Source organism: Ambystoma mexicanum, chromosome 2p, assembly GCF_040938575.1.
Source record: "Ambystoma mexicanum isolate Mex_15411 chromosome 2p, UKY_AmexF1_1, whole genome shotgun sequence".
Lineage (NCBI taxonomy): Eukaryota > Metazoa > Chordata > Amphibia > Caudata > Ambystomatidae > Ambystoma > Ambystoma mexicanum.
This window is the reverse complement of record NC_090923.1, coordinates 1,398,244,687-1,398,261,770: the sequence shown is the minus strand read 5'-3', so window position 1 is coordinate 1,398,261,770 and position 17,084 is coordinate 1,398,244,687. Positions and strand designations below refer to the sequence as shown.

General features: G+C 47.7%; 1 protein-coding gene across 2 annotated transcripts in view; it reads left to right on the top strand.

Annotated features, from left to right (window-relative positions):
• SMARCC1 (SWI/SNF related BAF chromatin remodeling complex subunit C1) overlaps positions 1-17,084 on the top strand; it is a 1,286,593-nt gene that overhangs the window by 809,306 nt on the left and 460,203 nt on the right. For both annotated transcript variants that reach the window (XM_069645843.1, XM_069645841.1), the window contains exon 18: positions 16,959-17,072. In XM_069645843.1, the coding sequence (XP_069501944.1) occupies positions 16,959-17,072 (114 nt within the window). The remainder of the gene's footprint in view (positions 1-16,958; positions 17,073-17,084) is intronic.

The following is a 17,084-nucleotide window of genomic DNA, read 5'->3' as shown; positions in this document are numbered from 1 at the left end:
ACTTGCATGCACTCCCCTTGAGAGCATCAGTTGCCGAATCCAGCAACCAGAGGCTGGCTGAAGCCCCAGGACCCTCCAGAGAGGGTTACGAGTTCCCCCAAGCCCCCCCCCCCCGCCGCCGAAGCCGCAAGGGTTCGATGCATTTTTCCAGAGCATCCGCAATGTTCAGTTTAGCTATTGGAGGAGCAAAGAAAGGAAAATGTTTTATCAGTGCAGAGATCAACACAGGAAGCCTATCATGGTGATACCACTCCTGCAAGACATCTGGGAAGAGTGCCTGGTAGCCATGGTACACCCGGCAGCTGCACCTCCAAAGAAAGATCGGTTTGACAAAAAAAGTACAGGGCTCCACCGAGCGCTGCAGCCTGTCTGCACACATAGCCCATCCCAGACTCTGGTTTCGGCAGCAGCCAGAAAGGGGTCGGTCAACTCCTCTTCATCCTGAGGACAGGTGCCATGACGCCTTCGGCAAAAGGATCACAACAGCGGCAACGACTATCAAGGTTGCTAACGCTATGGCCATACTCTCCTGCTATGATCAAGAGTTATGGTACAAGTTGGGACCCCTTTTACAAATCTTGCCCGAGGACAAGAAGCACTGGACATTCTCCATGAGGGTGAGATCGCATCTGATCACGCCATCACGCCATCACAGTATCCGTCGACATCGCAGACACCGGCCATTGACAGATGCGTAATGGAGTGGTCCTGCGACAAGGTTGGTTTAAGGGCACGGATATCAGACCAGATGTCCAATCCTGGGTTACAGATATCCCTTTCAATGGCACAGTCCTGTTTGGAAAAAGTTGGATGAGGCCTTACAGGCCATAAAAAGGGACACAAACCACCCAGTCCCTGGGCACTTTGCAGCACAAGCGCCAATCCTTTCGTGCAGGGAAGGGGCGTTAGAGTATAACTTCATGGGGCAACTGCAGCACATATGTTGCCCTTGTCCTACAAGACTCCTTATTCATTGGGGAGGAAGTGAACCCAGTCCTACAAAGGTTCCCAAAGACGCTAAGGCTCCTCCGAGCCTAGGGGCCAGTTCGGCAAGCAGACCTGACCGGCCAAGAGCTGGGGCATACCACTTCAGCACCCCAGTGCGGGTTCGTCTATCATACTTTGTCGACGAATGGGCTCAAGTAACATCCAACAAATGGGTGCTGTCCCTCCTCCATCAGGGGCACTCTCATGAATTCATAGAGTATCCTCCGGGCATTCCTCCTATACAAACACCAGAAACATTGCTGCTCCTTCTAATCCAAGAAGTGCAATCTCTGCTAAGAAAAGGCACTGTCGAAAAATTTCACCGGAACGAGAAACTGAAAGGGGTATATTCCCGCTACTTCCTGGTAAGAAAAAAGTGCTTAAACAAACCAGACGGTTGGAGACCCATTCTAGACCTACGGGTGCTCAACAAGTTTCTCAAGGCACACACTTTTTATATGCAACTTTGCCACAAGTACTCTCTCAGCTTCAGCAGGGGATTATCAAGCGTCCCTCGATCTCAAGGACACTTACTCCCACATCCCTATTCGCCTTTCACACCGGAACTACCTTCATTTCGTGGTGGCAGGAGAGCACTATCGGTTCAAGGCTCTTCCCTTCAGGCTCAGATCAGACCCTTTGGTTTTCACCAAATGCCTTGCACCAGTAGTGGCTCACCTGCTGCGGAGAGGGGTCCCATCTACCCATACTTAGACTGGCTAAAAAGAGTCCCCTCCTACTAGCTGGCAGAATCCAACACTGCTGTCACGATCCAATATCTTCAGCAACTGGGATTCTACAACTTCCCGAAGTCGCAGCTAACCCCCTCTCGGATGGCACTGTACCTCGGATGGCACTGTACCTCGGAGCACTGCTAGACCCCCAGCGCTTGCAGAGCCAGAACCTCGGACGACAGAATAACTGCCCTCATGCAGAAGGTGGATTACCTCTGTAAAGCCTGGTCGACCTCAGTCCGCAGCTACAAGTCTCTGCTGGGGATATTGACTTTATGCATCACACTGGTCACCAACTGTAGATTACGCATAAGGTCAGTGCAGGAATTCCTGGATGCCAGATGGGTACAAGCTTCAGGCTCCTAGGAGGACCTCACCGCGCCAGCATTCAGGAAGGGCCTGCTCTGGTGGTCAGTGAGAGAACACATCCTCCAAGGCGCCATTTTCAGACTTCCGGGCCATCAGATCACTAACGATGGACGCTTCCCTGGAGCCAACTGCCAGGCCCAGCAGACCAGAGGTTTTTGGTCAGTCAGAGACGACGCAGCACATTAACCTGCTCGAGCTACAAGTGATATTCTGGGCACCTAAATCTCCCCCTCCTCATAGGTAAGGTGGTTTGGATCTTCATGGACAACACAACGTCCATGTTTCACATCGCAAGCGGGGGTGTGGGGGGAAGGCGGATCGCCACAGCTTTCCAGGGAGGCCCAAGCGCTCTGTCATATGGGTGCTACACAGAACATGTTCCTGATTCCCTTCCATCTACCATGGATCCACAACACTCTGGCGGACTCCCTTAGCAGGGATTTGCGTTCTTGTCACGAATGGGAGTTGCATGAAAACCATCTACACCTATTCCAGGAGTGGCGCACTCAGAGATCGATCCATTTGTCATACATGACAATGGCAGCTGCAAGACTTTGCAGCCTTTTTTCGGATCTGGACAGCTTGGTAGACTCCTTTTGCGTTCAGATGGGAAAGGAAATTCCTTTATGCTTTTCCCCCAATTTCTCTGGTGCCACGTGTCCTACACACTTTCGAACAGTATCAGTGCAAACTGATATTAGTGGCCCTTGCGTAGCCAAGGACATGATTGGTACTCGGAGCTCCTGGCTCTTTCGGCAACAGCTCAGATCAAGCTACCCCCGCTCTTGTTTAGGAACCAGGGAACGGTTCTGTACCACAACCTGGCGTCACGCAATCTGACAGCCTGGCTCCTGTGTGCACTGAATTTGGGACTGTTTCCCCTCCCTTAGGCTTGCCAGGAGGATCTGGCTAAAGCAAAGGCCCCTGCCACTCTGAAATGCTACAGCAGCAAGTGGAAGCGTTTCCACGTATGGTGCAGAACCTGCATCCCCACACCATCAAACCAGAAGATCTACTACTGTATCTCTTGTCACTGGCGGAGTCGGGGTTGATGCACTTGTTAAAGAGAATTCTCATTTCTGTGCTAATTCCCTTCACCCTTGGAGATCCCCAGCTCTTTTGTTGTACTATAGGACTTTTAATTTCTATCCTAGAGTGCATGAGATATTTTTCTCACTACCTCATGTATTTTTCATCTGTTTCTGTGACTTTGTAGTCTGACAAACTCCATAGGCATCACCTTCAGTGCAGTGTCAGAGACGTCCTTTGGATTTCTCTTAAGATTTAAGTACCTTCGCTTGGGTAAACTACTGTTCCTAAGAGTAGTGAAGTGAAATTAACTTTAATTACCTGTTTTTCCGATTTAGGTCCAATACAGCCCATTTTACGTGGAAATACTGGGAGGGTTACTTAGTAGCCCCTTTTCCTACTTACTCGTGTAACATTTGTCATGTTACCCTCATAACTTTTAATGGTTGGTGGCAGTGGTTTAATTTTCCTACCATTGTGCGTTTTTACCCGAGGTTGAATCCTCAGCTGCAGTATTGCTGCCATGGGTGCCCATTTTGTCAAAATTTCCTGCTCTTCTTTTTTTGCTGTTTCTTGCTTGTGAGGTCTTTCTTGGATTTTACTCTCCGTGCCAAATCCAGTTGAACCGTTAGTTCGAGGGGATTGGGTCCTCCGACGTATTCCATATCTATGACATGTAATCACCACAGCTGTGCTGTGCTGTGGTGATTACATGTCATAGATATGGAATACGTCGGAGGACCATCCCATCGAAAGAACGTTACCAGGTAAGAAAGTAACTTGTTCTTTTGCCTTTCCAGGCTTCACTGCTGAAGCCTGCCTCCGGCTCCACTGTGTCCGGCAGGGCAGGAAGCTATTGAGGTGTCTGAAACTTCCGGTCCTTGGTCTCCTTGGTTACCTGAATGCACCCAAAGGTGATTGGCTGGCTGTCCTTGGACGACAGCCACCCTGCTGTGAGTGACAGCTAGGCTCTGGCTGAATGGGAGAAACCTGCATAAAAGGCGATGTCTCGAACAGAAGGCAGAGTCGACCACTGGAAGAAACATCTGAAGAAAGAAACTGGAAGAGAAGCTTGCTGCACTCTCCTGGACCGTTGGTTGCCCGGTGAAGCCCTGCTGCACTGCTGAAGCGCCAAAGTTCGTATCCACTAGAGAAGCCTGGAATTGACTATTTCTTCAATTGGGTTGGTGGGACCAACTTGACCCCAAGACTAACTTTGCTGGAACCCCTCTCCCTGCTGGCTGTACTTCTTTGCTGCTGCTAGAACCCAGTGCCAGGGGACAGGAACACCAGAAACAAATCCATGGTCTTTAAGCTGGACCCGAGCTCTAGGATGATCCTAAGGACCCTCCTATAGCGGGACGACCCAAGCCTGAGCCGCCCCAACAGAGTGCTGGACCCCAGAAGCAAGGGGCGCCCACAAGGGTACAAGAACCGCAGTGGTGCGATTGACCAGTAGCTGAAACTGCAAAGTGCCGCTGATTTGGAAGGAGTCCATTGCCTCTGCCGACCTTCAAACTGCAGTGCAGGAGTCCTCCAGACGTTCTCCCTCTTGTCTCCACGACTGAGACCTAGGAATTGCAAGACTGCAACCTAAACAGAAGCCAGCTGGATCCTCTTCCAACCTAAAGTACTGTCTTGACTAAAGGGGTACTTACCGTTTTGGTCTGTAGCTTGTTTGTCTCACTGGAGATTTGCAGTAGCTGCTTTTTCGAAGGGATTGTGTCCTCCGACGTATTCCTTATCTTAGATAGAAATCCTTCAGCTTTGCTGGCCTCGGAAAATTTTTTCGCCAGAGGGCGCTGCGCGTCGATGATCGCCGAGTCGATGACCCTCGACGGCCTCCGTGCCGACGTCGACGTCATCCTGCCTATAAAGGCCGCGCGCAGCGTCCGTTGTTCAGTTCCGTTTTTCCGCGCTTCGTTGTGCCTCGGAACACCGTTGCTCAGTTCTCGTCAAGATAACGTATATAATAACTACTATTTACCTCGATATCGATGGCATCCTCCTCCGACCCGACGACCCCTCGGTCCGGTTTCAAAAAGTGCCGAGACTGCGGGAAGAAAATGTCGTTGACGGACCCTCACAGGGTCTGTTTGTGGTGTCTGGGAATCACGCACCAGAGTTCGGAGTGTGAGGAATGCCTTTCCATGACGGCGAAAGCCTTGAAGGAGCGTAGGGGGAAGCTCGAGAGAGGTAGGTCAACTTTAACTTCCTCGAAAGCTTCTTCGGTAGAGTCGAGACGTTCGTCTCCTCACCATAAAAAACACTCTCGATCTAGATCACGAAGTGGCTCCCACCACTCGTCGACATCGAGACACTCGAAGAAGAGACGTAGGAGATCCCCTTCGTCATCTTCGTCGAGTTCTCCTGAGAGAGTTCATTGCCCCACAAAACGCAGCTCGCAAGCTGAGTGGGAGGAATTCAGGAAAAAGATGCTAAGCGTCTTCGAGAAAGCGGCCTCGTCCCCCTCGAAGACAGCTGAGGGTGATACCCCGGGTAAAAAACCCAAAAAATCTAAACGCCGCGAGTCGCAGTACCCGGCGGAAAAGTCAACCCGAAAGCGCCTCGAGCCATCGGGAGATAAAGCATCATCGACGCCATCGTCGAAAACTCCTTCGAAACAGAGGTCGGCGCCATCGACGCCGTTGTCGAAGGATTCATCGGCGCATCAGTCGATCGAGTCGACGCCGACGTCGACGCCGATATCGACGCCGGTGAAGGAAAGAACCACGGCTACTCCACAGCCAACGGTTAGACAAAAGACCTCCGACTCGACGCCGAGAACGTCGACGTCGTTCTCGAGCAGGACTCCGATCCTTTCGAGTTCTTCGAGGCCTAGTACACATTTCTCGACGCTTTTCACGGCGCCTTCGAGTACTTTCACGTCGGTGTCGACGACATCGACGTTTTCAAGGCCTGTGATGATGGCTCCTTCTGCATTGGAAATGGGGTTTATACCATTCCAAAAACCAATGTATCCCCCTTTAACCTCGATTTTTGAGGAAAGGGAGGATTCAGACCAAGATATTGATTTACAGAGGACCACATCACCAGAGCCAGAGACTTTCGCCTCTGAGGAAGGAAGATTAAAAAATCTTCAGGATGCACTTCAGGAAGCTAGTGGCTTGGACACTTCTCCTGAAGCAGAATTTATCAAACCAGACCCAGGAGAACATGCGGAGACTCCATATAGAGCTCTGATGTCTAGAATCATAGAATTTATGGGTTGGTCTGCACCTTCTCCTGCCTTTCAGCAGGATGACCTCACTGACATACTGGACAAGGGCCCACAGGAGGATCCTGTGGTTCCATTTCACTCTGCTCTACAGAGAAGGATTTTGACAAACTGGGAAACGCCAGAAATTATCCCGGCAGTAAATAAAAAACTGTCAACAAAATACAGGGTGGCTAGTTCTGACCCTGAATATTTGTCAAAACACCCTACTCCTGAGAGCTTGGTTGTACAGGCTGCAACCTCATCAGGCAGCACATCTGCATACCCCACTGCTCCGCAGGATAGGGATGACAAAAAGTATGATGCCATGGCTAAGAAGGTTTTTTCTGCCTGTAGCATGGCGTTAAAGTCTATTAACGCGACCTGTACGCTCGCTAGGTTCAGCCACACCCTTTGGGAGTGCGCTTCATCAGCGGCTGACTGCCTCCAAGAAGGAGAGGAAAGGGACGCATTTTTAAACATCATCAGGGATGGTAAAGATGCGATGTGCGAGACCCTACAAACTGGCCTAGATTCTGCTGACAGTATCAGCAGGGCCATGGCGGCAAGTACCACAATCCGCAGGCATGCGTGGTTGAGGAAGTCTGGTTTTGCCTCTGACGTGCAGACCAGGCTTTTGAATATGCCCTTTGACGGTTCTACCCTCTTTGGAAAGAAGGCGGATGACAGTTTGGAGAAACTGCAAACGTCCAAGGCAGCAGCCAAGTCATTGGGAGCTGCTATCCGTCAGAATACCTTTCGTCCTTCGGGATCATCGTGGAGAGGACGGTCCTTTCGTTACTATTCCTCATATGGAAGGGGCAGGGGACGACCGGCTCAAAGAGGCCAAGGAAGATTTACCCGTGGTGGACGGGGTAGGGGAAAGAAAGCCGCACCCGCAGGAGCAGGAGCCACTTTACCTTCGGCAACTGCATCAGCCGCTTCAAAACCACTCTGAGGTCTCCCCTCACAGAACACCAGTAGGGGGCAGGTTAACTCACCATCTGACGGAATGGCAGGCTATTACGTCAGATGCTTGGGCTCTGGAGACAGTGGCCCAAGGTTACTGCCTGCCCTTCCTACATATCCCTCAGAGTCATCCACCGGGGAACAACCCTTTGAAGCTTCCAGATCCGCTCCTCTTGCAGGAGGTTTTAGACCTGCTAGAGAAAGGTGCCATAGAACTGGTACCTGTAGCGGAAAGGAACAAGGGTTGGTACTCCCCCTACTTCATAATACCGAAGAAGGACGGAGGACTGAGACCCATCTTAGACTTACGGGAATTGAACAAATTCCTCCGAAAGGACAAGTTCAAGATGGTGACTCTCTCTCAGATCCTTCAGGCCCTCCAGCTTCAGGACTGGTTGGTATCTCTAGACCTCCAGGACGCTTATTTCCATGTGCCGATCCATCCCAGGCACAGGAGATACCTGAGGTTCGCAATTGGCAGCTCTCATTATCAATTTCGAGTTCTGCCATTTGGGCTAACCTCCGCCCCGAGGGTCTTTACCAAGCTAATGTCGGTTGTGGCTGCAAGTCTAAGGAGGGAAGGGATTCATGTCTACCCTTACCTAGACGATTGGTTGATCAGAGCTGTATCTTCGGAACAGGCTCAGAGACAACTAGATTATGTTTGCCACTTCCTTCACAAGCTGGGCTTCTCCCTCAATTTAAAGAAGTCACAGATGATACCATCACAGAGACTCCAATTCATTGGAGCAGTCCTGGACACTTCCCTGGGAAAAGCCTTGCCACCAGAGGTGAGGGCTCGAGATATTCTGCAGATGGTCATCAGATTTCAGAATGCCCAATATCTCCCAGCCTACGATTTTCTGAGGTTGCTAGGCCTCATGGCATCCTGCATATTCCTCGTGCCGGAGGCTCGCCTGAGAATGAGATCCCTCCAGTGGGCACTGAGAACTCAGTGGTCACAGTTCTCAGGAAGGATGACAGATCTCCTTCGGATCCCGGTCAAAGTAGCCCGAGACCTTCAGTGGTGGGCCTGTCGGGAGAACATCCTGAAAGGAGAAATGTTTTGGCAACCATGGCCGGAGATAACAGTAGTCACGGATGCCTCACTCACGGGGTGGGGAGCTCACGCCAACGACTTGACCATCAGCGGTCGTTGGTCTCCATCGGAGTCCAGACTACATATCAACCTGTTGGAGCTGAGAGCCATCAGACTAGCGCTGAAGGCTTTTCTGCCGTCTGTACGGGGAAGAAACGTCCTAATAATGACGGACAATACAGTGGCCATGCACTACCTCAACAAAAGAGGAGGCGTAGGCTCACTACCACTGTGCAGAGAGGCGATGCAGCTCTGGTTTTGGGCAATTCAGGAAGGAATCTCTCTATCGGCAATTCACCTAGCCGGAGAGAAGAACTTGACAGCGGACGCTCTGAGCAGGCAGAGCACAGTCTCTCACGAGTGGGAGATAGCTCAGGAAGTCCTTCAAGAGATCTTCGCCCTTTGGGGAACCCCTCAAGTGGATCTGTTCGCCACCAGTATCAACAGGAAGTGCGACAGATTTTGCTCAAGGGAATTTCCCCCGAGAGGAGCTCTAGGAGATGCGTTCGTAGTGGACTGGGAGTTCCCACTTCTGTACGCGTTCCCTCCGGTCCCTGTCATTCCTCAAATGATCAGGAGGTTGAGAAGGTTTCGGAAGACCATGATCCTAATTGCCCCGGATTGGGCCAGGAGAACGTGGTACCCGGACCTTCTAGACATGTCCATCTGCCCTCCAATTCGACTGCCATACAGAGAGGATCTTCTCTCGCAGAAGGAAGGTCAGGTTCTCCATCCAGCCATCAAGACCCTCAACCTTCACGCTTGGTGTCTGAAAGGTTGAGGTACAAGGATTGGGACCTTCCGGATGATGTTATGGAGGTGTTGCTTTCGGCCAGAAGGCCGGCAACTAAAACTCTATACCGCTGCCGTTGGAACAAATTTTGCAGCTGGTGCAGAGAAAAGAATATTGAACCCTTTTCTTGTGGTACACCTATGGTGTTGTCATTCTTACTTTACCTGGCTAATTCAGGCCTACAGGTTGGCACAATTAAGGGCTATCTCGCAGCGCTATCAATCTTTAAGCGCACTGCAGAGGAGCCTTCATACTTCAAAATTCCATTGGTAATACAATACCTAAAAGGATTAACTAATGTTTATCCCCCGAAACCTTTTCAAGTTCCCTTATGGGATTTAAACCTAATTTTAAACTTCCTAAAGGGTGCCCCTTTTGAACCACTACACTCTTGTTCATTGAAGCTTCTCACCCTCAAAACTGTTTTGCTAATAGCATTGACATCTGCTAGAAGGGTTAGCGAGTTGCAAGCCTTATCGTGTAAACCTCCACATACAATCTTTTACAAGGACAAAGTTGTTCTTCAGGTGAAGCCTAACTTCCTCCCGAAGGTAGTCTCGGAGTTTCACATCACTCAGAAGATTATATTACCTTCTTTCTACCCTCCTCCTCATCCGGGGAAGGAGGAAGAGAGACTGCACAGGCTGGACCCTAAGCGAGCCTTGAGCTTCTATATCAGCAGATTGGCTAAGATCAGACAAGCAGACCAACTCTTTGTAGGTTATGCAGGACATAAGTTGGGCCTTCCAATAACAAAACAAACCATCTCCAGATGGATTATTTTAGCCATTCTGGAGTGCTACAAATTGGCAGGAAAGGAGCCTCCTCAAAATCTAAGGGCTCATTCTACCAGGGGTATCGCAACATCCTCAGCCCTTCAAAGAGGGGTGCCAATTCGAGATATATGTGCGGCTGCCACATGGTCGTCCGCACATACATTTACCAAATTCTATAGCCTGGATTCCTCCTCTAGTCAAGAAACTAGATTCGGCAAGGCTGTGTTACACTCTGTCCATTCTGGAAGGGTAACATAACTTTTATTACTCCCGCCTCCAGTCACAATACCACTGCTATGGGAGTCTATCTAAGATAAGGAATACGTCGGAGGACACAATCCCTTCGAAGAACTAGTTACTCTTACCTTGTAACGTTCTTTCGATGGGATGTTCCTCCGACGTATTCCTTATCGACCCTCCCATCCATCCCCGCAGTATGACTTCCTGTAGGTTTGCAGCCTATGCTCCTTCAAGGTGATTAGTCTAATCCAAAAACATTACTGGGGACTACAAAACGGAACTGAGCAACGGACGCTGCGCGCGGCCTTTATAGGCAGGATGACGTCGACGTCGGCACGGAGGCCGTCGAGGGTCATCGACTCGGCGATCATCGACGCGCAGCGCCCTCTGGCGAAAAAATTTTCCGAGGCCAGCAAAGCTGAAGGATTTCTATCTAAGATAAGGAATACGTCGGAGGAACATCCCATCGAAAGAACGTTACAAGGTAAGAGTAACTAGTTCTTCTGCAGAGTTGCTTGCATCTTTGCCTTCACAAGCCTTACAGCTTGTGGCCCAGCAGTTCCTCATTTTCTACAAACTCTCTAAATAACATTGCGCAAGACTTTTGTGCTATCTGAAGAAGTGCCTCAGCTCCATAGACTTTGATCAATTGACTTTGGCTGTCCTGGCTCCCTGCAGACTCTTCTGACCCATTTACTCTGTGTTTAACTGTTCTTCATAGGTGGTGCACATGTTAGTTGTATTGCTGGAACGGATTAACCTACAGTGCATTGGGACGATTGCAAAGTATTCACTTATTCAGAGAAACTATTATTCTTTTTTCCTTCCCTAACCTTTTCCACAACCTCCATATTGCATTAAGTGTTGCAACTGATGTCAGTGTCCAGTGTCCTAGCTATTGAAGCGACCTCATGGTGTAGGAAGTGTGCTAGTCACATCCCAAAAGTGTATCTTCTTGTTTAAACTTAGTGTTTCAAAGTGTATTGTTTGTTGCCAATTGCCCCTTTCTAAAGAAGACTTATTTAAAACTGATTGTTAAATAATTATTTGAATAGAAAACCTTGAGTAGAAGTGTTATTTGAATACTTGAACGTGTGAACCTCTGTTACAGTTCTACAGCTCTTATTTACCCCTCTTGAGATTAGTCTGGCTGCTCAGTCACTCTACCAACTTGTCTAGTACAGATCTATATCAATAGTTGGGTTACCTACTGCAAAGACGTCCAGGCTGGTGTAGTCTCCCACAAGGTTACTACATACAATCTTGCCTAACAGCACTCTCCATTAAGGTGCACCTGGCCGCTGTAGGGGAGAATTCTCAGAAATGTGTTAATTCCCTTCACCGGCATGGAGACACCCAGGAACTTTGCTGGATTTTGAGTACTTGATTTTTTTTAACCTAGAGATACTGAGACCCTTTTTTCCACTCTCGTATTTTAATGGGATTTTTGTAGACTGTTTCTTTTGGTTGTGGAGTCTGAGAAACTCCATAGGCATCATCTTTTACATTGTGTCTCATAGCACCTTCAGTGCAGTGGCACAGGCAAATCTTCCAGATTTCCCAAAGGTTTAAATACCTTCTCTTGGATAAACTACTGTTTCCAAGAGCAGTAAAGTGAAATTGACTTTACTTACATTTGTAACTTTCTAGACCCAGCACACACTATCTTACAATAGGGTGCTGGAGGGGTTACCTAGCATCCCCTTTGTCTAGCTTCTCATGCAACATTTTTGTTACTCTTTTCTCACTGAATGGCTGGTGGCAGTGGTTTCATTTTGACTACCGTGGTGTGCATTTACTGCGGGCTGCGTTCGCAGCTGCAGTAAAGCACGCAACGATGCCATTTTTGTCAAAAAGACCCAGTCGTCTTTTTTCGCCATTTCTTTGTGGAAAGGTCCTTCTTGAGATTTACTCTGCGCACCAAACCAGGTTTGGTCCCATTGTTTGCTTTGCCTTTGGCAGGATTCACGAGTGAAGCCACCTCTTGCTCCAGGGTGTCTGGGGTAGGCAGGAAGTGAGGGAGGTGCCCGAAACTCCCTATCCATAGTCTCCTAGGAGACCCAAATGCACTCTGTAGTGATTGGTCGGCTGACTGTCTGGCAAGGACAGCCCCCTGCTGGGTGACTGACAGCTAGGCTGGAATGAATGGGAGGGAACAAACTGAATTAAAGGCGAGGCTTTTGACTTGGAAGGCAGAGTCGACCACTGGACAAAGTTTGTCACTGAGCCGACTCTCTCTGCACACCTTGCCCACTCAGGTATGCAGGTGCATACATGCCGCACCTATCTGGCAGCCATAGGGGCCTACCGGAATTCGGAGGAGGATGTTTTCTCCTCTTCCAACCCAGTGGTCAAGTGACATTTGGCGGGCCTCGCCAGGCTCTTCCCTCTGATCAAGAAACCACACCCTTTGTGGGGCCTCAATTGGGTGCCTCGGCTCACAAACCATTCGAGCCAATGGCTTCCTCGGACATCAGGCTGGTCACCATTAAAACAGCTTTGTTGGTGGGTGTTAGGCAAGATTGTATGCAGTACCCTTTGGGTGCACTACAATAAACCTGACCTCCTGGCAATAATGACCCAACCTTTGGAATAAGTCTGAACTTCACAGGTTGGCAGTGTGGCTGAGCAGCCAGGCTTATCTCAAAGGAGTCAATGTGAGCAGTAATGTTGTGACAGAGTTTCACAGTAAGATATTCAAAGAAACTCTTACACTCAAGCTTTCTTGATGAAGCAAGTGTTAATTTATTTCAGTCTGTTAAGCCTTCTTCAGACGTGAGCAATATATATAACACTTAAAATCCATTTAAAAACATACTGCGTTTTTCTAAATTAGATTATGCCCATTGGGGATTGCATACAGACACTTCCTACACCTTCAGGTAACTTAAATAGCTAGGACACTGTGGACATTGATTTGTCACTGGTACATTTAGAGCAATACTGATTTCGGTGTAAAAGAAGAGTAAAGCAAAGATTAACAATTCACAAACAGGGAAGTACTTCCTTCCAATGCAGAGTAAAATTAACCCTTTCCTGGGGGAAAGGCCAAAGCACAAAGTCAGAGGTAAAGAAGATTCTCTCTGGGAGCCAGGACAGACAATGTTAATTGCCCCATGTCTAAGGGAGCTGTAGATCTTGTTTGCGGGTAGGTAAAAAGTCTTGCACAATGTTTTTAGAAAAATGTGTAGAAAGTAGAACATTTTCAGGGCCACAAGCTCGGAGGCTTGTGAGGGACAAAGTTATAGCAACTCTGCAAGATAACCAAGACGGGTTTCAACTGAGAGCAAGCAAGGCTTGTCCTCAGTCGTGGGGACAAGATGGAGGACGTCTGGGGACTCCTGCTTTGCAATGGGAAGGTCACTGGCAGTAATGGGCAAACTTCAATTCAGCGGTCCTTCAGTCTTTCAGCTCCTCGCCTCTGACCGCAAATAGCAACACTGTGGTTCTCGGATACCACTCTGCACTTTCCTCGCATATAGGGTCCAGCACTCTATCGAGTTGGCTCAGGCTTGGTCAGTCCTGCTTCTGGGAAGTTCGGAGGATCTTCCTGGCACTCAGGTCCGACTTAAAAGGAACGCACACAATCTGGTGTTACTCTCCCTGGCGTTTCAGTTTCCAGCAGCAACTCTGTGGAACTGAAACCAGCTCCAATGTCAAGGTGGCTTACTTTGGAGTAGTTTCTGAAGATTTCACACTGACTGTGCCCCATATATTCCGAAATGTTTGGGAATTTTGATCCACTGAAATAGGTGCAAAACAATTGTATGTCAAAAAATCAATGGCTGAAATAGTGTTTGTGGTTGTATCACCCATAAACACTAGCTCAGCCATTTATCTCAGTGTTCTCGAATTGTTCAGCCGACGCAAGTGAAGGGGTCGCTGCACTTTGCAGTTGGGATCAAACCCAGGGACTTGACCAAGAGACCACTTTGGTTGCCATATACTTGAAATACTACATTGATGTGATATAATGGACTATGAGATATGCCCTGTTTTGAGAGGCTCAGCGTGAGCCGAAACACGTGTCAATAAAAGGGCTCTTCCCCAGGAGTTTTGTGACATACAATTGTTTTGTACCTATCATTTCAGTGGATCAAAATTCCCAAACATTTCTGAATGTGTGGTGCAGTCATTGTGTGAAATCTTCAGAGACTTGTCTAACCCCTCGTAAGAGGGGTAGTGGTTCCTCCGAATTATCTTTCATGCAGACACAACACTTGAGATCTGCAAGATCTAAAAAGGGTGCAAGGCATAGGAGGTTGACTCCAAACTACCCAATTACAGTACGTTACTTTGGAGTTGATTGGTCCCACCAACTCAAAGTGAGAAGTCCTTGCAGGGGCTTCTGTCGATACAAATTTGGAGTTTCAGCACAGCAGCAGGGCTTAACCGAGCAAACCAACGGTCCAGGAATTGCAGCAGGTGTCCTCTTCAAGTTGTTGTTGTTTCCTTCGTTGAGTGGTCGACTCTGCCTTCAAAGCGGAATGCCTCGCCTTTTATTGTTATCTCCCATTCATTCCAGCCTAGTTGTAAGTCACCCAGCCGGGAGGCTGTCCTTGCCAGACAGTCAGCTGGCCAATCATCAGTGCATTTGGGTCTCCTAGCAGACTAAGCACAGGGAGTTTCGGGCAGGCACCTTCCTCACTTCCTTCCCACCCCAGACAGCTTGGAGCCAGAGACGGGCTTCACTCGTGAATCCCTCTAAAGGCAAAGCGAGCAATGGGAGCAAACCTGGTTTGGAACGCAGAGTAAATATCAAGAAGGACCTTTCCACAAAGAAATGGTGAAAAAAGATGACCAGGTTCCTTTTGACGAAAATGGCACCCTTGGGTGCTTTACTGCAGCCAGCAAACGCTGCCCGTGGTAAACGCACACCACGGTAGTTAAAATGAAACCACTGCCACCAGCAATTCAGTGAGGAAAGGTCAACAAAGATGTTGCATGAGAAGCTAGACAAAGGGGATATTAGGTAATTCCTCCATCACCCTATTGTAAGATAGTGTGTGCTGGGCCTCGACAGTTACAAATGTAAGTAAAGTCAATTTCACTTTACTGCTCTTGGAAACAGTTTAGCCAAGAGAAGGTATTTAAACCTTTGGGAAAACAAAGACTTCCCTGTGTCACTGCACTGAAGTGCTCTGTGACGCAATGTAAAATATGTCTATGTAGTTTGTCAGACTCCACAACCAAAGGAAACAGTGTTAAATCACATTAAAACACATGAAAAAGAGTAGGGAAAAAAGGTGGCGGGAATTAGCACATTTCTGAGAATTCTCCCTAACATGTATGCACTGCTATGTATTCTTTATTCATGAGCATGTGAATCCATGCCAGACACCATGCTGGAGAAGGAACAAGTTACGTACCTGTAACTTGTTCAACAGCGTGGGTCTGGCATGGATTCACATGTGAACCCTCCCTCCTGCCCCTCTGCGGCTCTTCTTGGTCATACTGCCACTTTACATGCTACCAAATTTGAAGGTGGCTGCCAGAGGATGGGCTTACGGAGAGTGCAGTCATTGGCTGGGGCAGTATGACCCAGAGCTCAGTGATTGATTTATAGGAGAAAGACTGTAAGTGAAACTGTTTTTTCTTTTCACGAGGATTCCCGGCCTGACTGGGAATATTCATGTACATGTGAATCCATTCCAGACCCATGATGGAGAACAGTTACAGCTAACGTGTTCCTTATTCTTTGTTTCAGAACAAATGTACTGTTTGCAAATTAAATTGCGCCTTTTCCTCAGGGTGAAAATGGTACCAAGCGCAAATGTCCTTGGACTCCAAACAACGCAGATTAATGTTTTTCTGCCGTGCCTTTCGCTCCCTGTATTGAAGGCTTATGGAGTGAGTCATGTTTTATCAGCCTTTATGTGTCTTAACAGTCCCGACCTGCTTACTGCAGTGTTTTTATTCATATATTGAAAGTGATCTTCAAATTGCGCAGTCAGTTATCATAAATCAAATAGTTTATGCTTTTCCTTTTTTATACTATTTAAATGTATCATTGATGATTTTATTCATTTTATGTATGCATCTCCAATGACTCATTGTGCTTTTATCTTTTTTGCTTTGATGAAAATGAACTTTCTCTGAATAAAGATAAAGAACTCCAATGATGTATCGGATAAATTCAAATTTCTTGGATCATGGTTTGCCCGTGTAGATTTACTTTCCTGATCTTATCCCTATGTATCATAGAAGACACTCGTTATTAATTTCTTTATTATTGGCCCATAATTATTTTCTTCTGGCCTTCTGCAATATCAGTTGTTTTGTTTCAAAAGTGCATATATACAGCATAACAGCGCGATTTCCAGAGTTTTGGTTTTCTTTTAGCACAATTATTTGGTTTACTTCTGATACACTAGCGCAACCAGGATCTCTATAGAACCTACACCTTTGTATTACAGAAGTTGAATAACAGCCTGCAAAAATGCAGAACTCATCTAAGCCTCTAGTCAGAGTAGCAGTTTGGAACTTTGTACCTCACATTATCTTTGCTGTATGCCTATTCTTGCATGTGAATTAGTTTCTATTTACTGCACGCTTCATTGTTACAAGAGGAACATGTAAGCATGCTTTGGAGATATTGTGTAATTGTTGTGTGACCTGTAGGAGATTAACTCTTACCAAACTGAATTGTAAAGATGCAGAATTGAGTGTTGGAAACTATCTAAAATGATGCACTTTGCATTGACTGGTAAGTCCTTCATCATAATTTTGCAAACATTTTTTACAGACCCCTGCCTCCCAGCAGATGTTGAATTTTCCTGAGAAAAATAAGGATAAACCTACGGATCTACAAAATTTTGGACTGAGAACAGACATTTACTCAAAAAAGACTTTAGCAAAGGTAAAAAAGCAT